Source organism: Anarrhichthys ocellatus, unplaced genomic scaffold (assembly GCF_004355925.1).
Source record: "Anarrhichthys ocellatus isolate YVR2014 unplaced genomic scaffold, GSC_Weel_1.0 scaffold18, whole genome shotgun sequence".
In the NCBI taxonomy this organism is placed as follows: Eukaryota; Metazoa; Chordata; class Actinopteri; order Perciformes; family Anarhichadidae; genus Anarrhichthys; species Anarrhichthys ocellatus.
This window is the reverse complement of record NW_022280048.1, coordinates 571075-593782: the sequence shown is the minus strand read 5'-3', so window position 1 is coordinate 593782 and position 22708 is coordinate 571075. Positions and strand designations below refer to the sequence as shown.

Genomic DNA, 22708 nt, shown 5'->3' with positions numbered 1-22708 from the left:
GTTTTTCAGAAGCCGTTGACCCCCAGGCATCTGCCATCCTGATTGGTCAACACTCAGCTGTGACAATCATTAAACTGTGACGGTTGATCTCTGTCCTGTCTGTCCAAGAACATCCCCCAAACATGAACATGTTCACTATAAGGCTCAGAATATACCCATTGACTTTACAGTTATGTGGCAAATTTAAAACTCAACTTCAGCAAATTAATAATTTACTTTATCAAAAAATAAACAAGAAAGATGATTAGAATAACTGTATCATTGGTGGTCTATTTGGCTTGAATGGCCCTTAATAAGGAAAATAGTTTAAATGCAAAATTACAAACCAGACTGGACACTACAGAAGTGTGCTATTGTCTCATGAAGTCGATATATATGGTATATGTGACTTCTGGTCGAATGAGGGAGCGGCTATTGGAGCTCAAACATTGTGTAACCAGGGCAGTCATTTTCCCCTTATTGATCTGTGGTGCAAAAAACAACCCTAAAGCAAACACAATGCCTTCCTCTAAATGAAGCCCCGATAACTAGAAAGAGTTCAAACAACACAAATGTAACGTGTTTTTCAAAAAGCAGTATGCGTTTTTCATTTGACCGACATGAGATTGTGTCATAGAAGTTGTTGATCAGATTCAGCACCATGGAGAGACTAAGAGGCCGAAATCAACAGTGATGATATTACTTCCTCATCACTCTGTTAAAGATTGAAATATCTTGATTTTTCCATAGAAACTAAAAGACTCAGTCAAAGAGTTAAAAAGCAGAAGAGTGTATTTATTTTTTCTCCAAACTCAAATTGAAGCATTTCTGGCCCTGTAGTACCAGTCGCACCAAACGTAAAGTGAAGTGAAAACTGGATAGATTCGATTTTTGGGCAGCTGGACTTTGCTTTCTCAGTCAGTTAGTGAGAATATCTTTATTTTAAAAGACCAGTTAAAGGAACACACACTGAAAATCATAGAAATATCTTGAAGACTGTTTTAATCTACAGAGTTTATTGAGTTAATAATTATTATTATTGTTCAGATCTATTTATTGAGAATGTGGTGCAGTCCAGATTGTTTATATAGCTTAACCTCAGCATCTGATGCGAGCCTGCAGCAGGTCTGACAGTGAACAGCCTCCTGGAGTTTATAATGATTAAGATTTGAGTTCAAGATGAGGTGCACCAACAAGAACGAAGAAAAGATTTCGGTAAATTAGTTTTTAATTATACTGGATTTTAAAATGCTAACCAAAACTATATTGAAATTGAAATTGACTGTCAATATTGAATATGTATTTGAATATGGTGCAAATACATGTTGTTTAATAAACCAGCAAAGTTTAACAGCTGTTTTTGGTCAGTTGGTCTAGCTTTATAAACAACATTAATAGTAATTTCCCACATGTATGTTCAGTATAGTAAAAAAAAGAAATAGCTTCAGAATTAGCTTCCTGTGATTAGAACAGATGAGAAAAGAAACATGTTGAGAATTATGTATCAGAGAGAACCTCAGTAGAGCTCCCATTGTTTAGCAAAATCACTTGTGAGGCCTACATATAACATTTATGTAAATATAATGTTGATATCTATAGGAGTAGCTACCACATTTAACTTAATTATTCTCTGGTAGTCCCTCCATTTATGCTTTCTGTGATACGACACATGCACTTGGTTCGATTTTATTCAGTTGACAGTGTGTTTTATGACTTAATTGAAGCTATTCCTTGACCTTATCTCACAAAAATGAAGAATAAGTCATAAAACAACAAAGATATCTCGCCGATTTCTGTGTGTTGTGTAAGCTCATAAAACACTACAGTGATATTGATAGTCTAAAATGGGTTGTTCTCACGTTGCTCTTTATTGGTTTACACACTATGAGTACTTATTTTTAGTTAGTATCTGTGCTGATATTAGTTATTTCTGTGATTTCTGAAAGAAACCTTCATCTCCATCTAAGACAATCAATGCTGAAAACAACTCTAAATTGACTTGAGTTTTTTGTTTACTTTAAAGTTTTATTTCACTCTCCTTGTGTCTTTCTCATTTCCCAGTTTCCTTGATTCCTCTCCTTGCCTCCTCGCTTGTGTCTTAGTCCTGCCCACAGGAGACGTGAGCGGAGGAGGCAAGGAGGAGACTTGAGGAGAGAGGAGTCGAGGCAACATGCATTTAACAAATGAGACATCCTCGCCTTGGAGCCGTCATTTTAAAGCATCATCAATTAAATATTAGGTATCACAGCTGTAACACACAGCCTAACGCATGTATGTAATGATCTCTGTCAGGTCAGCATAACAGCGTTCATGACAACTTATATATTTAATAATAATTCAAATCACAAAGTAGCAAATATATATATTACTTATGTTTTCGTATTGGATGTAGGCTACTAATTAAACTGCTATAATCTTGACATCGTGACATCGGGAGATACTGGACTAGCTTCTTTGCAAACATGTAAGCAAGAAAGTTGTTGCAAGGTGTTTTATATTTCACTTGTTTCACAACCCAACGTAAAATGACACATTTTTATTTCTACACTCGGGTTTTACGTTAAACAAATGAGGTGTAAGTGCTATTGTGACCGTTTACAGAGCCAGGCTTGCTGTTTCCATGTTCTGTGCTAAGCTAGGCTGCCGGCTTTAGTCTACTGGTATGTATGTGCAATGACAAATGCTAATAACATACGTGTGACAGTAGCACATTAATGACTCATTAATGTCAGTTACACAGCGATGTATTTTGATAACATTTTAGCCACCATAAGCGAGCAGTCATACCAGAGAAGTATGGCTGCAGTAGCAAAACCATTGAGTGTGGTAAAATGGAAAAAAAAGGCTGCTTATTGATTGTAAATTTAACTTAGGCCAACACATGTCAGACATTAAATCACTTCTGTCCTCTGACACTGAAAACACAGTGTCTAAGTGGCTACATGCGCATAGGCTTTTCCTTTTGTTGCCGTGTGCAACACCTGACCTTTGGCTACACCTGACAGACTGCTTTCCTTCAGTTGATAAACCTATCGTTTGGCTATCTTTCACCTCATGCCAATCCCCCCCACCGCTCTCTACCTTCACTATTACTTTCCTCTCTTTCCCAATAGCTCCACTTCCCTCTCTGCCAAGGATTGCAATCTCTTCGGTGTTGAGTTAATGTCTAATTTGCAACTAGAGATATAAAGGTTTTTGATCCATTCTTATTAGTCTCATTACCTCAGTGGTTCTCGGTGGAGCTCATCTGTGTTTCTTCACTTGTACTTTACTGTTGTAGGTAGATTCAGTCTTTGTTCGTCTTGATCAGCTGTCCCTTCTGAGTTGCACTGTGGATAGTTTTTCTCCTCCTGGTGGCTTCTTGTCAGTTTTGCCAGGAGAATCATGGTTAGTTGGCTGAGGTGGCTGTGGTACCACAGAAACTACATCATCATCGTTGTCACTCCGCTCGCACTACTTCCCCTGCCACTCATCATCCCTACATCGGTGAGTGTGTGTGCATGGAGGTGATTTGACTAAGTTAACTGGGTGTTTTTAATGTGTTTGTCTTGACTGAAAGAACATTACAGGTGTTACACAACAGTTGTGGTGGGTTTGACTGTTGAAAAAGATCTTTGCTGCCTATCTGTGCCCCTTTTTTTCTACTTTTGTACTTCTTGAATGCACTGAACATCATGGAAAGAAATGCTTATTAATTACGCTTGGCTAACATTGTCCACGTTATTAACACCTGGAGACGATTGCAACAGATGTGCACATGTTGTTTCACATGCACATCAAATATTTGTCCTGAAGATTTAATATCCTTTGAGTAGCCTACAACCTGTTGATTAATCTGACAATTGCCTCCTAAATAGTTATTTTATATCGGCATTTTTGAGGTTGTTTTATAGTTGCAACTAGTAATCTGTCTCTACAATTTCAGGACACACTACAGTGCATGTGTCAATCGCATATTAATACATTATGGATTTAAATAATGACTTAAAACCACAAATTAAAAGGAAATCAGACACTTTACTTCCCACTTTTAGAAATGAGTGACGTCCCACAGGATTCTCTGTCTGTAAAGGAAAACATAAACCATCAACCTGATAATATTGATAACATAAATCCAGCTATAATGTACAATACATGAATGCAAGCAACTTGTTCTGTAGCTTGTGCTTGTCACTTCCTAACATTCCTAAAAGGATCCATATAAACACAGTTATCTTATCAACCCGGTGACCCATGTAACCTCATCAGCATGTCGATTTGTCGTTATTTAATGACTTACTGGACGGAGGTGAGGTGAGTGTGCAGTTCATTTTAAACCAATTTTTAACCACATTGGACAACAAAGAGCCTTTAGGTGCCAATAAAGACACATAAAGATGGCTGCATGCTAGATTTTTAAATGGACAAATAATACATCGCATGCAAAGTTATTGATGTAGTGATGCATCTCAGCTTTTTTCACTGCAGAACTCGTTAAACTATGGAAACAAAATTACATTATTGTCATTACTATAATAACAATAATTGTGTGTCTGTCTCTGTTTATGTGTGTGTGTGTGTGATATTTGGGCCAAACATCTGAATCTCTACTTTGACTATCATATATTGAACATAGCATATTTTAGATGTATAATGATATAATGCTGCATTAATGACGTGATGTTTGTCATTTCTCATGAAGACAATTTGGCCTGAACACATCTTCTTCACTGCCAATTACATCCGACCCGAGTATGTGTGTGTGTGTGTGTTTACAGGAAGCCAAATGTGGTTATGCTATCATCCTCATGGCTCTGTACTGGTGTACAGAGTGTATGCCTCTGGCTGTGACTGCCCTGCTGCCAGTCATCCTCTTCCCCATGATGGGCATCATGAAGGCTGGAGACGTACAGTACTTATTTAGACTACAGTTTTGTGCTACATTATGCGCCAGCTGATATGTTTTTTACCAATACCTGTAGCAATACTATTGCTTCTCAACAGAAGGTTCTCTGATATTTTGGTAGGTTTCTAAGGTTTTGTTCTTCCGTCGTCCTTGACAGCACTTGGAGCAAAGTTATATAATGTGAACAAACAATCAGAAAAGGGATGAGACCAACTTAAGTTAAATGCAGCTGACTTGCTATGCAGCCATCCTCATTTTTTTTCCTCCTCTTACCTCTTGATCAAGTGATTATATTAAGCTACACATCTTTGAGATTTCACCTTACTACAACCTCATATTTGTCTTTCCTTGGCTTGCAAAAGGTCAAAGGTCAGAATCAGACAGAGCAGGAAATTGGCTTCGTATTAATTGATGAAACACCGCATACTGGAAATGTCGATCCGACCTTTAGTCTCATTGACTGTGTCTACTGTATAGACAGTCAAATCTGCTGATCCAGTATTTTACTTTTATTGCTCATAAAACAAATTGGATGAAACATTATGAATAGGGCAGCATGCTCACAGGTCATTACTTTAGTTCAAAGACATGCAATGTTTGTTTTGCACGTGTTTGGATTTTTGATTCTTCTGCTGAAGTTAGTGTCTGTGTGATGTGTTTCAGGTCAGTATCGAATATCTGAAAGACTCGAACATGCTGTTCATTGGTGGCCTGTTGGTGGCCATCGCAGTGGAGCACTGGAGCCTTCATAAGCGCATCGCTCTCCGAGTTCTGCTGCTGCTTGGCGTTCGTCCGGCCCTGTAAGGAAACGTGATACGGCTCACCTGTGTACACTACAGCAGACAGCGAAAAGAAAGATGTGACCGGAGGGTCAGCGGTGCCTCCACGGATCTTTTTAGTCTTAACTTGCTCATGTTTTCAGATGTCAGAAATGCTCAATTGATTACACAAATCCTCCATTCAGCAGTTCTTATGATATAATGTATCTCTCGGGATGATAGATGCACATACACAAAAATAAATCAAAGACCTCAGCTTCATCCATTTGCACTCAATTACAGAAACACGCTGCAAAAACAAAAAAACACCACAGATCTAATCACCACCAATACTGTTCTACTCGTGATCCCTGTCCTCGTATTTACTAACCGTCACCACCCTCTCACACAGGTTAATGTTGGGCTTCATGATCGTCTCATTCTTCCTGTCCATGTGGATCAGCAACTCGGCCACCACGGCCATGATGCTGCCCATAGCCCAGGCCGTGCTGCAGCAGCTGAAGGCCACAGAGGCTCTGGCGGACAAGCGAGATTTCCAGGCTGCAGCAGAGAACAACCACGCGTTTGAGCTGGAGATCACACAAACTAAAGAGGAAAAGATGGAGGAGAAACAGCCAGACACCGAGGTTCAGCTGGAGGACGGAGAGTGTAAGTAACAAAGTCTGCTATAGATGACCACAACCTTTCCGATAACTTTAACTTACTGAATGCCTTGGGCTCCAGATGAACATGAGTGTAGGCCAGAGTCACTGCAGGAGTCCAAGAGAAAAGCGCTGGAGATGAAGTACCAGCTCCTGACCAAAGGGATGAGTCTGTGTGTGTGTTACTCTGCCAGCATCGGAGGCACGGCCACGCTCACGGGCACGACCCCTAACCTCATCCTGAAGGGTCAAATCGACGAGTAAGGCATTACCAAACACAGGAGAATATTATTCCAGCTGTTTGTGCTCTCCTCTCATCTCTCCGTCTTTCTCATCTTTTGTAAAGGCTCTTCCCTGAGAATAATGATGTCATCAACTTTGCCAGCTGGTTTGGCTTCGCTTTTCCCAACGCGGTGCTCATGCTGGTGTTGACCTTTCTCTGGCTTCACTTTGTGTTCCTGGGCTTCAAGTAAGACAACTTCAGCCTAGTACAGTCAGCATGTTTAAATGGTTACTAAACCCCAAATTTAAAAATATGGTCCCACTTCCATCATGTGGTATTTATTTCTTAATAGTTCAAGGTTTGTGGAGTACCCTGAGTAATCAACGCATTGCACACAGTGAAATTACCTCCACTGTATTGAAGGTGGCAAGTGCTTTTAAAACCCTTTTTTAAAATATCAGAAAGGAAGAAGCTTGTTAGCCGAGCTTAGTAAAAAGAATGGAAACAGCCAGCCTGCTCTGTCTGAAGATAACAAAATCCACCGACCAGTACCTAAGGCTCACTTAGTATTTATGTGTATCTTATTTGAACCAGATTATATCTTGACTGGGACCAGTAACTTTTCTGTCCAAACTTGGTATACCATATAATGACACTACTATGAAAAAAATGCTGTAAATCCATGGTTTCCTCAACCTTTAAGTTTAGTCCATGCTTATAAATCCTCAAACGTTTCTTTGATTTCCAATCTGCGGCATATTTGAACTTTGTACTTTTCTCCTCAGCATGAAGAAGTCATTTGGCTGCGGCATAAAAAGCGACAGAGATAAGGAGGCGTACGCGGTGATGAAGCAGGAGCACAATAAGCTGGAGCGCATGCCGTTTGCTGAGTGGGCAGTGCTCATCATCTTTGTCCTGCTGGTAGCCCTGTGGTTCACCAGGGAGCCGGGCTTCATAGACGGCTGGGCAACAGTGCTCTTCAATAAGGGGGGACCGTGAGTCTTTCACTTTCTTACGCTTTTCTTTGTGATATACATTATTCTTCTGTGCCATACATCTCCATTACTGTGATCTTTTCATTTGTTTGACAATTATAAACATTGAGAATATTTTCAGATTTATCCTTTAAACTTTAAACTCTATTTTTCCGTCAAAGTATGCAGAAACCCATGAACCCTTGATCTCTTCAACACAAATGGCATTAAGATGTAATACTAGCACATCATTTACACATAAATGCATCTCTGTTCATAGTTCCAGGGTTTTGCACTATGACAACAGTGAAACAGAGACGGAAAAAATAGCAGCAACACATTCAAACTATCATTTTGTCCCTTAGGTTTGTGTCCGATGGAACCATCGCTATCTTAATGTCGATGCTGTTCTTCGTCATCCCCTCCCAGATGCCCAAGCGTGGAGGCTACGGCATCAATGCCGAAGGTGAAATTTTCAATCCACTAATCCCTAATAATACAATGCCTTCATGATGTTCGTGTGACCTACATTTCAGCTCATTGTAACACTGGATGAAGATAACCAAGCGGATATGACACCGCTCTTTAAAAGCAATTAACTTTTTCATGTTCACACTTCATCTGGGTCTCACAGGTGAGACAGTGAATGCTCCCACCACTCTGCTGACCTGGCAGGTGGTCCACGAGCGAATGCCCTGGAACATCATCCTGCTGCTGGGAGGAGGCTATGCTCTGGCTGCTGGCAGTGAGGTAAACACCCAGAGAGGTATAGTACGGAGTCAGTGCATTATCTACAGTAAATGGCGATAAGCATGCCCCTAGTTTGGAGAAACAGCCAGGAGTCCCAGCACGGAAGCAAAGCAATGTACTGCTGTCAAAAAGAAAGGCCCACCTAACAAAAAAGTATATTTAGGTGTACGCTTTATCTAGAATATTTTCCCTGCTGTCACTCAGCCCTTTCCGACGGGGAACTGAAACCGTTTTATCCATCTATGATCTCTTCAAAGCCAACCAGACTTCATTGACAAAAACAGCGATTTTTACTTTACAGATCATGGAAGTTGCTCATCTACCGCTGCCTCGATCGGTTAGTTTCATTGTGAGACTTTGGTGAATCTTAACAAACCTTTCAAAACACCAAAGACACACAACAAAACAAACAAACAGCTTCAGTTCACTAGAGGTAATGGCTGTCTGATGGCAACGTAAAACAGTGAAAATATTCTAAATTTGGCGTACACTAAAACTGATCTATAGGCCTTTCTTTTAGATGCCAACCGCCATCTACTGTAGATAACACACTGACTCTGGATAAGTACCTCAAACATTCCAACTATCCCTTTAACAATTCATGTTCCCTTTTTATTGATTTATGATTTGTTGACTAATCCACAACTGAATGCTAATTTCTATTTATTTATCTTGTCAAACTGATTCTGTTTTTTGCTTTTCAAATGCGAGGAATTCTTGTACCTCCTGTGTTTCACGTCATTTCTGCTCAAAACTTTTGTTAACAGGAGTCAGGTCTGTCCAAGTTGCTGGGAGATAGCTTGGCACCTCTGCAGCAAATTCCCCCCTACGCCATCTCGTTGCTGCTCTGCATGCTGGTGGCAACCTTCACCGAGTGCTCTAGCAACACAGCCACCACCACCTTGTTCCTGCCCATCCTGGCCTCAATGGTAAGCAGGTGTCCACCTGCACACACAGGTGTTAACACACAGCTTCTCCGTGTATTTAACTGTGCTGTGTATTTCTGATAGGCCATAGCTATTGAGATACACCCGCTGTACGTGATGATTCCCTGCACCATCGCTGCCTCTCTGGCCTTCATGCTGCCTGTGGCCACACCACCCAACGCCATCGCCTTTTCTTTTGGAAAACTCAAAGTCATGGACATGGTGAGATTCATACTCACAATACATAATCTATGTTACAAGAATCATTCATGTGAGGGAGGTTTAGAGGACCTAATTTAAAAAAAGATAGTCTTTGTTGAGGCAGGAGAAAAATCGTACTTTACAAAGACTGGTGAGAAATATTGATGCAGCAGAGACCTTGTAGGTTTTAAAAACATGTTTTGAGTCTTTGATTTTAATTCATGGTGTGTAACATCTCCCTTTGAGGATTCATTGCTTTTTAAGACTTTTAAAGACCTAGACCTGTACATACCCTGTTTTTCGACCTCTACTCATACTGTATACTGATCAGAATGTCACTCTCTGTTCCTTCAGGTGAAAACCGGCTTCGTGTTGAACATCATTGGGATTTTGACCGTTAATTTAGGCATCAACACCTGGGGATACGCCATGTTTGACTTGGGCACCATGCCTCATTGGGTCAACATTACAAACAGCGGACCTTGAGTAGGGGAGGACGGAGAGAGAGACATGGAGAACAGGAATGACACAGAATTGTTTTTTAAAGCCCTTGAAAACTTCAAACCTTAAGTGACTCTCTATAAAACAGTCCTAAGATAAGCATGACTAAATAAGCAATTATACAGAAGTTGAGTAAATTAAAGGTTGGTTACAGTAAATGTCGTAAAGGAAATAAAGTTTAAAGACCATTTAGATCAAGTTTCGCTTGGCAGTGGTGCACCATATACTCTCATACAAACCTGTAAATATATAAAACGAGACCTTGGTAAAAAAATAACTGTGATAAGCTTGAAGCGATATCAGATTATCAGCTCTATAATTAGACGGACTCTCCCCTGTATGTGTTTAGTACTTCCTCGTGTCGTTCCAGTGACAGAACAAAACAAAAATGAAGTGTTCATTAGAAACAAAACTGAGGTCACTTCCTTGTACACACTTTCCTGAATGTGACGTTATCTTTTTGATCTATTTATCACTCACAGATGCACACTGTGTGTGTGAGTGGTCATTTAAATTGTGATTATTCTGAGTGATGTTGTGTTTACAAACAATGTGGAAATGAGCTGAAACTGAAATAATTGCAAGAGTTGATTTAACTTATTACTGTGGTCTTTTGTTGTTAAATACTTTGTTTCATTGTCGCACATTTTATTTTTTATCAGTGTATTTGTTGCACTGTTTTATGAACAAGTATTTACTTTACCTTTCTTAACTTTTTGTGATTATTTGTTTTAGTTCAAGGGACATTATAATCTCAATTTCTAAATACGTCGCCTAGATTAATCCGGTTGAAAGCTATTAAAGGAATAGTTTGACGCTTTGGGGAAATACGCATATTTGTTTCCTTGCAGACAGAAGGCCGATATCACTCTCATAATTGTACGGTAAATGTAAAAATAAAGCAGCTGGTTATCTTAGATTTGCATAAAGACTGGAAACCAGGGGAACAAGCCAGCCGAGCTTTGTCCTATATGGTAAAAAAAAAAAAAGCCTTTAAAACTCATTAATTGACATGTTCTTTGTTTAATGGGTACAAAAACCCAAGTGTAAAAATGTTATCCACCAAAAGATTTCTTGTCTGATTAAACAAACAAGATATAACGTCTTGATTGTGAGCATTTGAGGTGCTGGTAGGCTCATTTTTAACCATCTTCATGGTTAACCATCCCCTCACTCCAGCTTCACACTGAAGGGACAAACATGAGAGTGGAATCAATCTTCTTATCTCGGTAAGAAAGTGTATTTCCCAAAATGTTGAACCATTCCTTTAATAAATTCCAGTTATAAGGGCCACATGTCCTCAAAGTGCATGAGATGCTAAAAAAACATCTTTAGCCAGAGCCGTTAATGTTCTAAAAATATCATGTAAACAAAGTGTGAAATATCTCTCATTCACTCACAATATTAACAGTCAAGACACTGTGATATTTCAAAAAAGTCCCGTAAATCTTTATTTATTTTTTGTTCAGTCATACCGACATTTGAATGGTCAAGAAATCGACATCTGTTCAAAATAATTTGTACACGAGTCACAATCAGTCAAAAATAAATCTGCTCTACTTAGATTTTTTGACATAACACTCATTCAAGTCAGTTTTATCTACACACCGAGTTCAATTTGAGCTCTTCTTGTCTGTATTTTTTATTCATTTTTTTTAAACTTTAGTGCAGACTAAAACAAAGTCCCGAAGACAATCTGAATCCATTTCCACCCTTTTCTTGTGTTGATCTGAACACACAACGGGTGCATTAATGTGAGTTCCTCTAAACTGGCTGCACTTCCTTACATACCTGACTCAGTATTTGCAAATGCAGGTTGGATTTTACTGCAGAATCACTAAAAACACAGCAACCAAAACCTACTTTCGAGAAATTCAAATCAAAGAGTATATGCAGATAGGCTGAAACACTTTTTGAGTCGGGTTGTGTCTCCGCACAGTCAGGGAGAACGGCAAGTGAGCATACCACAACTTAGAGGCGTCCCAAGACACTGATTCTCTGTGTGATAGATTCCCTCAAATAACAAGAGATCAACACACTCAGGTCTTAACTTACTGGAATGTGTCTAAAAAATAAAAAAAACAGTCAGAAATGTATGAGAGGCAGAAACTAGAGAAACAACAAATGGACTTAAGAGACGCGAGACAGACGGATTTAGAAACAGACATTAGAATACACACAAACCAAAAAATATATTTTAGGGTGATTTCTGCTACATTCCCTCTATCTCTTTCCTTTGTGCAACACAAATCTGATTGAAACAAATCAACATTTAAAAATGCTAATTTTCTTCTCTTCTCTTCTTCTTCTCTTATGAAGTCTTTACAAACAGCAAAAACGTCAACTCGGATAGGCAACCTAACAAAAGTTTTAACAACTTCTTTCTGACCTAAACAAAGCAACATGAGGCTGGAAGTACAACTAGTACACACATGACAAAGTACATTATGGGCATTTCAGATTAGCTCATCTTCACAAGTTCTGCCGACATGTTGTGCTTTGAGCAAAGACGATGAACACATACGCCCTATGGGCAACACACGTCACACCACTCGAGAAATAAATGAGGAACAAAGAAAACGGGTCTGATGAACTAACGGGTTTCCAAAATCTATTTTACCTTTAGAAACCAAATGACCACGTTATTGACATTTAAGTTAATATATTCTTACCAGACCATTAGTCATGCATCACACTGACAGACACAGACAGTCATACAAAGTACACAAACACACTCCAAAAAGCTCACTCACGGAAACTGAGAACAAGAACTGAAGTCCATAAAACACTCGAGTTTAGATGCAATATGTGTTCCTAAACCCTAACATACAGCAATGAAAGATATTACGGAGGTTTTAACTTTTTCCACTTCACACTACGTGGCTAGAGAGCGAAAAAACATCTGATATTTCCTAAAAAGTTGCTTACTTGCTGGTTTATCATGTTACGAAAACACTTTGTTACAGCGACCCCACGCCATGCTGTGAACTGTGTGTGTGTTTGCAGCTTTTAGGTTTTGCCAAACTTATACATGCTAACACACACACACATACGCAAACACACAAAGAGTTTGTAACTGACGCGTCTGTGTGGCCGTTTTCTGGATGGCGTTCTCTCAGCGGGAGGAAGAGATAGAGAAAGAGAGAGATAAAGAGAGAGAGACTACTGGATTGACAGGATGTTAGTCCCACCAGTGTACTCTGATCGCCCCCCCCCAGGTCAGTCCGTACATCCACCTGTCTCTCGTGTCCGCGTGTCGTCTCTACGTCCCGCCGTTGTACGAGTAGTCCGCCTTGTTGTGCATCACCAGCTTATTGTCCACAAAGTAGAAGCTGTCGGACTGCGTCTCATACGGGTGCAGGACCATTTCTCTGACTGAGGGCAGACACAAAAACATCACTGCTGTTAGAGCACTGGTTCACAACCAAGGGGTCCAAGATACATTTGAAGGGGTCCCAAGATGAGTATAGCGATAAGAAACAATGAATACACATTTTTTATGTTTTCTTTTAGCTATGCTAGCAGCACGGCTCTATAGGGATGGCAATGCCGGTCTGTCGGTCCACCACTTTGGTCCAGACTGAAATATCTTGACAACCGTTCATTAGACTGCCATGAAATTTGGTAAAGACATTCATGATCCCCAGACAATGAATCTTACTGATCTTGGTGATCCACTGAACTGCTATTGAACGCCATAGAAAGAAAGCTTATCAACAACTGTTTTGTTAATTGAGAATATATTATGAAGCATTGACTTACTGATGTCTTCAGACAGAGGTGGAAATTCGTAGATATGTTCACAGGTGTTTTTGCTGCTGGGCATGCAGAAGCCAAACTCAAAGTCAAAACTCTTGAGCAACTTCTCTCTGAAATAATGTCTCTCAATCATCCTGAAGTTTTCTATCGGCATGTCTCCGACCGTGAACTCAACGCTGCAGGGACGAAGACAGACAGACAGAAACAGGTGAGCGGGGCAGGGAAATTACAGACAAACAAAGGAAGACACAGAGGACACATCCTTATAAGTAAAGATTCACATGTTCTCACTTACGTAGCTCCAACTTGCCGCAGTCGGAGAAAAGCGGGGGTGAACTGGTAACGGACAAATCGGCCGGCGTTTGGGTCAACATCCCCCTTCTCCCCTGCTTTGTCTAAGTTGAGGATCAGTTTGCGCGGAACAGAAACAGAATTAAAGTAAATCTTTTTAGTTACGGACATTTTCTTGGCTTGCCTGTTACAAAACACACAGTATTAAACAACCCAGAAAAGTAGAATAAGTGCCAGGTTTACATTCCAGTTCATGTCTGCTATCAAAAACTATGCATTTTGTTTGGTAGAATAAGCACCAATGTGTTGGTGGGAAGTTAATGGATTTGTTTAGTGGATAAGTGCTTTATAATGTTGATTTACTGCAAGTATTTTCATGTTAATTGTAGGTTAAGTGAAAGAAATCCATCAGTGACTCGCCTGTGGATGGAGGTTTGGTGATTTCAAACAGCACCGTGGCGGACTCCATGTCTCTGATCCTGAACCTGGTGAAGTCAATGTTGTAAATGTTCTCGTCCGGGTTGCAAAGATAATCTAAAAAAGATAGGGGAAAGATAGAGAGAAAATTACAGATTAAACACTAATACAAAGGATGCACTTTTTTACTTTCTGATCAATACTTTTTGAGAGTGAAATGTGTTCAGAGCAGAGAGGGTCAAAAAGTGACGGTTGGATCGGTCTTTGATCAGATATTTTAAGATGTCATTGAAGAAATATTTCATTTAGGCAATGTGTTAGAGGAGCCAATTCCTCACAAATGGGACAATGGAGGCACACACACACACACACACACACACACACACACACACACACACACACCCAGTAAGAAAGAGACACAAGTTATTTTCATTCCTCTAATCCTTCCTGCCCTCACCGGGCAGTGTCACTGCGTATTAGCGTTCCCCAGCAGAGCAGACACTTCCTGCCTGATCCGATGGCACCGCAGGCCGGCATGTGTAACTTCAACATCTCTTCATCATCTCCACTGCCTCACTACGGCAATCATAAAGCTCACATGGATGAAAAATAAATGACAAATACATTTGGGATAACGTTGTTTCAGAGAGGGGAGCGCTGCAGGTCTGAGTCAGTGAATGTGTGATTACAAGTTAATAAATCTGCAGTTGTCACACAGACGCACGCTGTGTCGGCTGACCACATGTCTGCCCAAAGACAAAGAGGAACAACAGTGGAGACATGGACGTCTATCAGTACACAAGGGATAATTTAATCACTAATGACGGGAGCTCTGACTGTCCAATCAACCCACCAGCTGTCCTCTGTGACGCATCGACAGCTTCCCACTAAAAAACAAGACAACGTGATGTGTCCAGATGTTAACATCAGCTCCCAACTCTGCATCTCATGATGGTTTGTTTTTCATATTTTTGATTAAATATGAATTTTTTTGCTAAATTGATTCAATCAGTATCTTACTTTTGGTACATTTAAAAAAAATGTCATGATGTCTTTTAGTTTGGTGGATCAGGATGTGTGTAAGAAGACACGGGAGGGTCAGCACTGACGGTAAAGGTCTGATTTAAAATGAACTGCTGATGCAAAACACCTGACAACATAGAATTATGCAGGGCTGTGTTTATTCATAGCTTCTGCAACATTAATTCATCACATGTACCTGCAAACCATCAACCATCATTACTAAACACCAGAAAGGTGATCAACAAAGACTTTACAGACGGCTTCACAAGTGAGGATAAATCTAAAAGATCCTTGACACGGGGACATAAAATGACGGCTCCCATGTGTAAAAGAAGAACGATGAAATTGATCACGCGAATGCTTCAAAATTAAGTTCATAAAAACGCTCGATCAAACCTCAAACCACTTGTGAGGAAAATGATTGGATATGATTTCAATAATGTGCACCTTGAATTGTCTATTAGTCTGTAGTTCACCAGTGTTGCTAAACTTGAAATGTAAATGTAAGTGTTTTTAGTCACTTACTCACATTGTTACCAAGCTGGAGCCTTTTTGCTTCCTGAATGCTGTTTATTTCTACATTAATTCCCCCTGGAAGATTGTTTACAATGCTCCCTGCATGCTATTTCTCATGTTTATGTGTTCATGCCGGAGCAGAGAAACATAACCCGAAGTCACAGCGTGTTGTCGACTCCGTTTAAAGAGTGCTCCCTCCTGACAGAGCTGATCTGATTCATTGTGACGCTCGGATGCCTTTGCTCCTCTGTCAGTCTGAACGCTGAGGTCGGCTCTTCTGAACACATCGGCTGAACACGCCGCCGTACAACACCTGAAGATCCACACAGTCTCTACACACACACACACACACACATGAGACCGACAAACAAACAGCAGCCACATCATTCTAAATAATAGCATTCATCATCTATGGCTGCAAGGAGCTGGGCCTTGATAACAGTTAGTGTGTGTACTTGTGTAGGTTATACAACACTGTAGCCTCACACAGCTAGTAGCTAACAGTTAACGTTGAGTCTCATAATTACAGTACAGACAAGAAGTTTGAACAAGAGAGTTTGCTGTTCGTTTGTGTGTGTGTGTGTAGTAAATCACACACAGTCTACTACCTTAGGACAAACACACACACACACACACACACACCTGAGGATAACTTGCTGCTAGGAGCTAATGCAGCCGTGATCAGACCCCTGTTCATCACTGTCAGCTCTCCTTCGGGGTGCTGTGATAGTAAACACACCGAGACAGAACCCGTCCCTGTCCCTGTGTGTGTGTGTGTGTGTGTCTTTATAGGACTTATACAACCAAAAGACAACCTTTGTGAATTCAAAGTGTTCAGTGACGTGAAGTTGAATGAGGAAACACACTAAGATAAGTGTTGCAGTAACTCTGCAGCGCTGCTGGAAAACAGGAAGCTCGTCTCAACCACTTCTTCAAACTTCAACATCAGCAGTTTTTTTTTTTAACAACAGATGTCATGTGTCCTCATCACAAGACTAATGTATCGACCTCCAGATCCAACATTTTACAGCCTTCACTTATAATTACATCTTTTATCAGCACGTCATGTCGGATGGGTATCGTAAAATGTTTTCTGGTGATTTTTTTTTGGTGTTGGAAACCAACACAATGATATGTCTCTTTGGGACTTTTATAGTTTTTTTAACAGATGGTTTGAAGTGTGGTAATAAAAAAAGTAAAGATTTCTGACAAAGTAGCTGCTCAACGAGTGTTTGCTGCAGTGTTAAACTGCATTATTGTTGTTGCAAACAGCAACCGATCAACCAGCACAGAAATCTTAATGTTCATACCTTAAACAAAATAGATTTATGACAAAGACAATGTTTGTTTTCTGTCATCTCTCGGTTGATCACAGCAGACGTGGCAGAAATCAGCAGTTTACTGGCTAAACTGAGTCGGTCAGGTCCACAGTTCAACACACACTGAACCACATGGCCTAGATTCAGCCAAAATAAACAGTTGTGAGCTTGTTTTAGCTGTTCACCCAGATAATGCTGGGACAGGAGAGATCTTAGGAACCTTCCAGCGGGAGGGTTTAAGATTACTGGCATATGAAGCCATATTAAAGCAACATGAAATTGGGCAAAAACTGAGAATGATCGATCTTAAAATGGCGAAGTGCATTTAAAATATTTTGTGAGCATGTTAGCATGCAGACATTAGCCTTTTTAAGCACCGCTGTGCCTAAGTGCAGCCTCACAGAGGCTTGTTGTGAATGAAACTTGCCCACATATGGAGCGGAACAAGTATCGATCGTCAAATGCTCAAGATAAAATCTCGAGAACCGGTCGCATTAATCAGGTTTAAAGGAGCAATGTGCAAGAAGTTTGATTAATGTTTTTGATGAAAGATTCATTATATTGCGAGCCCAAAATAGGAAAAATTGCCAATAGTTTTCTGATTCCAGCTTTTGATATGTGGAAATTTGATGGTTTAAAAAAAAAAAAAAATGGATCATTGACATTGAATACATTTGGATATTTTGGTCGAACAACACATTGACGAAACAATTTCTAAAAACGAATTATTGCAAAGTTATTGTTAGTTCCAGCCCTAATTTTGTATCTAATATCTAGAGCTCAAAGTAACATTTTTAAGTAGCAAATTTTTGTTAAACATTCATTCAATTTACATTATAAATCAGAGAAAAGCTGCAATTTCTCACATTTTAGAATATGGAACCAGCAAATGTTTGAAACTGTAGCTTGATAAACAAGTTAAGTTACTAATACGAGTACAAATTAGTAGTTAAGTATTTGGGGATTTTGGCCTGTTGGTCAGAAAACACAAGACATTTAATTTGACCGAACGATTAATAGAGAAAGCAACTGGCAGATTAATTGACAGTGAAATAATGGTTTGTTGCAGCCCTACTCGGATTGTCATAGGGAAATACTGGTTGAGGTCGAGGACTGATGAATTATTGTCTATATAGAAATGTGGTCAGAGTCTTTTAGCAGTGTGCTGCATCTGATGCAGTTAAATGCTCCGTACTGTCAAGTTAAACGGGGCAGCAGGTGATGAAACCGAGGTCAAATTGATTTGCTTGTCAGAATAATTATGAGATTATTCAGATGGGTCATAAAATTAGAGAAGGCCCAACACAGATATTGTTTACTACTCAGAGGATTTCAGAGACTCACTCATTGTGCCATGACCCTGTAGTCAGGTAAATTCAGGTCAGTAAGACAGGGACGAGATGTGTCGCCCTCTAAACCTGAACAATATCGAACTCCATCACAGTTCACAGAGTGATTAGAAGAGGATGTTTTGCAAATTAAGTCTCTGGCATTGCAACCTTTTTCTGGCTTACAATGCAAACGAATTAAAAAGTTGTAAAGTGAAGATGACATAACATTTTAGAGCACTGTCCTTCTGCAATTTGGCATATTTTATGTTTCATTCATTAATTTCAAACGTAATCATGAGCCAGTTGTGTCAGGAGTTTTGTCAGTCAGCAAAAAGTTAGATACAATCAACAACAACTAAATTATACTTTCAACTTTAACATGAAAATTGTAAAACTATAAGTGAGATCAAATATACATAAAAAGAAGCCAATAAAACAAACACTGACAAAATGTTTGTGTGGGACCTTCATCTACACAGCACTGAGAGCCGCTGTGAGGTGATCAAGAGGACAGGAGACGATATGTGTGGTTTACATGCCTACGGGACAGAGTGGTAGAAGTCCAGTAGCAGCTGGCTGTGTTATGTATATAGTAGAGAAGCCCTCACTGAGCTGAAGGGAAGCTTATGTCTCATGTGGGATAACACACCTGAGAGTGGTGGGTGTTAATTACTGTAATGAAACACTAGCACGCAATGGATTTCATGCAAGGACGTTAACCTCAATCTTGCTTTTTCCCGCGAGGCTTTTTGGTACGAGTGTTCACCAAACTCTCTTAACTGAATCAACAAATCGTTTCAGCTTGAAACAAAACAATTGATTAATCTGATAAAATAATAACTATGAAACTAACTGTTTCCTTAAAAGAAACAAGTATCTGCAAAGGAGTCTTTCTTGCAGATCTGAGTTTGTGATGGGTCGGCAGATTAAGATTCAGTTAAGAACATAAGTTTGGAACAGATCAGTCAACTGTTACGTCTATGCAACTCTTAATCAATCTCAGCAGTTTGCTTTGATTACCAGACGGATGGAGCAGAAAATGATTCGTGGCAACTTCACGCTATTTGAAAGTCTTTTTTGTGAGAATGTATCCGACACAAAGGGAAGATCCCTCTCCTGTGAGACATCTATGCTCCAAACAGCTTCAATCAACAACGTTTCTGACTCACAACTGTTGTCAAGTATAACTGAGCTGTGCGGAGTTTTGTCAGTGTATCATGCCACTTCGGGAGGGAATCAATTTCAGCCACTTGAGAATGTGCAGCAGCAGGAAATAACTGAGACAGACGAGTCACAAAACAACAGAAGGGCAGCAGTGGCTTTCTTCAGGCGGTTTCCTGCTTTGCACAAGCAAGCGTGAGTGTGTGTGCACATATGTCCGTTTTGTCTGTGTAATCCATCAAGTGACAGCACAACTACGTGAAACAGCGAAGCAGAGGAGAAGAAAGAAGAGGAGGAGGAAATGTGGAGGAGAACAGAGCTGCACGCTCCACTGGCTGTAACCACGAGGAGATGCTTCATGTTGCCGTAGTGATTCAAGCGTGTATTCACGTTGCTGTGGTGATTCACACATGCCTCCTATTGCCTCCGGCGATGACGCTGCGAGATAGAAAAGTGAGAGTTTCCAAGACCATAATAAGTTCGGCGTGGGAGACAGAATCATTACGATGTTGCCGTCGCTGTGCAGCTGGACAACGATCCCACACACAGACTCACTCGTGGAAATCACCAACGACAGACACTCATGTGTGCAACATACGTAAAAAAAGACATTTAAAGAAACTTGACGGTGGCTATCAAGGAAGAAGCTGAGCCAAAGGATGTTCCCCGAGCTTTTCCTCTTCTCAGTAAACTGTGATTACGTTGGCGTGGACGAGCAAGGTCTCATTCCTCATTACAGCATACACTCCCTGTATTAGCATGAGCTTCACGAAAAGGTAATACGAATAACAAATAGGATAAAATGATGACAAATATGATTTGAGGAAGTTATCTTCACTGTAGAAATAGTTTATAGAGAGACGAGCACGAGTTGCATGGCTTATCTCACTGTCACATGTGGAAAGCTACAGGACCATCAGCACAAAATGTGAATGTGTGCTGGTGAGTTTAAATGCCTTTTAAATGCTAGAAGAAAATCCAACAGAGTGGTTGCATGTTATCACACTCAGTCTGCACCGTAATGGCCAATGTAACCGTGTTGTGTAAGGTATTATACCGGTCTTTAAATAGTCAAATGCCCTGCTGGCCAACTATTAGCTAACTACTGGTTTAAGACCTGAGTTGGTGATAAATGTAGCTGTTCTTTTGCACATAAGAGCTCCTTTGGCTGCTATCGCTCCGTGTTTTCTCTATACGAGGCTTGTTTGAGATTTAGAGGTGTGACATAAAAAAAGAAAAATACATTAAGCTTTATAATTTTAACATGATGAATATGTCATTAAAATGAGCCATTTAAAGTTCAACATGGTATTCAAAATGTGTGAAGAGGCAGAAAATGACAAGAAAATAAATATAAAATTGGTTTGTTTATCATTGAATGAGATGCTCTGCTTGTGTATAGAGACTATATTCACTGAGCCTAAACTTTACTTTGATAGTAGCTACTTTTCTGATGTTACAACACACTGTAATATGCAGATGTATAACAGGGTCAGTTTGTCTGATAACAAATACTTAAGTGCTGATAATAACAATACTTTTGTACTTTAACTTGGATTTTGAGTGCAAGACATTTACTGTAACGGAGTGTTTTGACATTGTGGTATTACTTGTATTTAAGTATTGCTATTTATATTTAAGTAAAAGCTTAATTTACTACTCATACAATACCATACAACCTTTTTGATGAAGTTTATTTTAAATCCCAAGCAAACTGACTGCACAATTAAACTGTAAACTCCAGCTAGAACATTTCAACACCAGCTCCCCAGAGTTGGAAAAGGTTTTTTAGATATCTGTATTCCACATATTTGTTAAAACAAAAATGAATTTTTGTCGATTACAAACACACACGGACATGACACCTGGGTGTTTTAATTCTCCGCTCAGGTGAAAACGTCTGCACCGAACTAAATGTGAACTGATGCAAAGGAAGCATACATGCTGCTTTGAAGGATGCCTCCTCAGTCCCCCCATTCTCATTCTGCATCCTTCTAGTTGGATAAAATCATCCTGTTTAAGAGGAAAAAATGTCATGCATGTTTGCAGCAAATTGACTAACATCTGCATTTGAGGAGTCTTTCACTCCATCACACTTACTCGAACTGCACATGGTGTTTCTTAAAGCACCCACTCACCCACCTGTGCTGAACTTAACCTCCAACAACGCTGGCAGGTCACAGGGAAACCGAGATGCCAGCAGAGGAGGTTAACGTTCACCACAGGACAGGGCTCCAGTGATGCATTACCATGTGCTGGAATAGGGCCTAAAGAGATTACATAAATAAGGGGACACGGCAATGACGTGATACGTGACTCATGCAGGAGCTGGAACATTTCAACACCTTTGTCCTTGTGCGTGTCACTCAATAACCGACAGTGAACTTACTCTCTGTGATCTTCTGCAAGCCCAGAACATCCTCCGGAGTGACCACCGTGCTGCCGAGCAGGTCCTCCTCCGTGGTCACCGGGACCCCGACGTCGGTCGAGTTGCAGCCCTTCTTCACTTTCATCGCCGCCGTTTGCTTCGGGCTGCTGCTGTCTGTGCCTCCGGTGTCTCTGCCCGGATTATTACCGGCAGGCTTCTTAACGGTTGATGGGTCCTGGCTGCTGCCTCTGCTGGTACAAGAATAGCTCATTCTGCGCTCCTCCTCCCCCCTTCTCCTAACCCAGGGCTTCCAAGATACAAAACAGTTGCCTCCCTCTCCCCCCTCCCTCCCTCCCTCCTTCGCCGAAGGATGCACAGTCGCTGTACGTTATCCGGTGCTTAATTCAAATCCGCTTCGTCTTTATGAGCCTGCAGTCTGTCTCCGCCGCAGACGGCTTGCATGCAGGCGGCCGCGGCTCTCGTTGGCTGTGAGCGCAATATGTGGAAAGCGGGCTGATTTCAGTTTTTTTTTTTTATTGCGCAGCTGCTTTCTGAGACGCTATTTCAGCGGTGTCAAGTGAAGCTATAGTCTGTGGGAAATAATCTGATGGGTTTGAAACTGAAAAAGAGGCGGCAGATGGCAGTTGCTGTCAAGGAGAGGGGG

The 22708-nt window shown here is 40.4% G+C and overlaps 2 protein-coding genes across 2 annotated transcripts; one reads left to right on the top strand and one right to left on the bottom strand.

Annotated features, from left to right (window-relative positions):
- The first annotated feature begins 3066 nt into the window (after positions 1 to 3066).
- LOC116388902 (solute carrier family 13 member 2-like) lies at positions 3067 to 11424 on the top strand. The gene is made up of 12 exons (XM_031857221.1): positions 3067 to 3465; positions 4737 to 4865; positions 5528 to 5664; positions 6035 to 6291; positions 6367 to 6544; positions 6631 to 6753; positions 7293 to 7502; positions 7847 to 7947; positions 8116 to 8231; positions 8999 to 9160; positions 9242 to 9379; positions 9713 to 11424. Exons 1-12 carry the CDS (start codon positions 3364 to 3366, stop codon positions 9842 to 9844), a joined length of 1785 nt encoding a protein of 594 aa, XP_031713081.1. The 5' UTR covers positions 3067 to 3363; the 3' UTR covers positions 9845 to 11424.
- unc119a2 (unc-119 lipid binding chaperone a2) lies at positions 8832 to 22693 on the bottom strand. The gene is made up of 5 exons (XM_031857222.1): positions 22066 to 22693; positions 14330 to 14443; positions 13914 to 14013; positions 13622 to 13794; positions 8832 to 13234 (listed from the first exon to the last, which is right to left on the bottom strand). Exons 1-5 carry the CDS (start codon positions 22313 to 22315, stop codon positions 13122 to 13124), a joined length of 750 nt encoding a protein of 249 aa, XP_031713082.1. The 5' UTR covers positions 22316 to 22693; the 3' UTR covers positions 8832 to 13121.
- Positions 22694 to 22708: the final 15 nt, after the last annotated feature.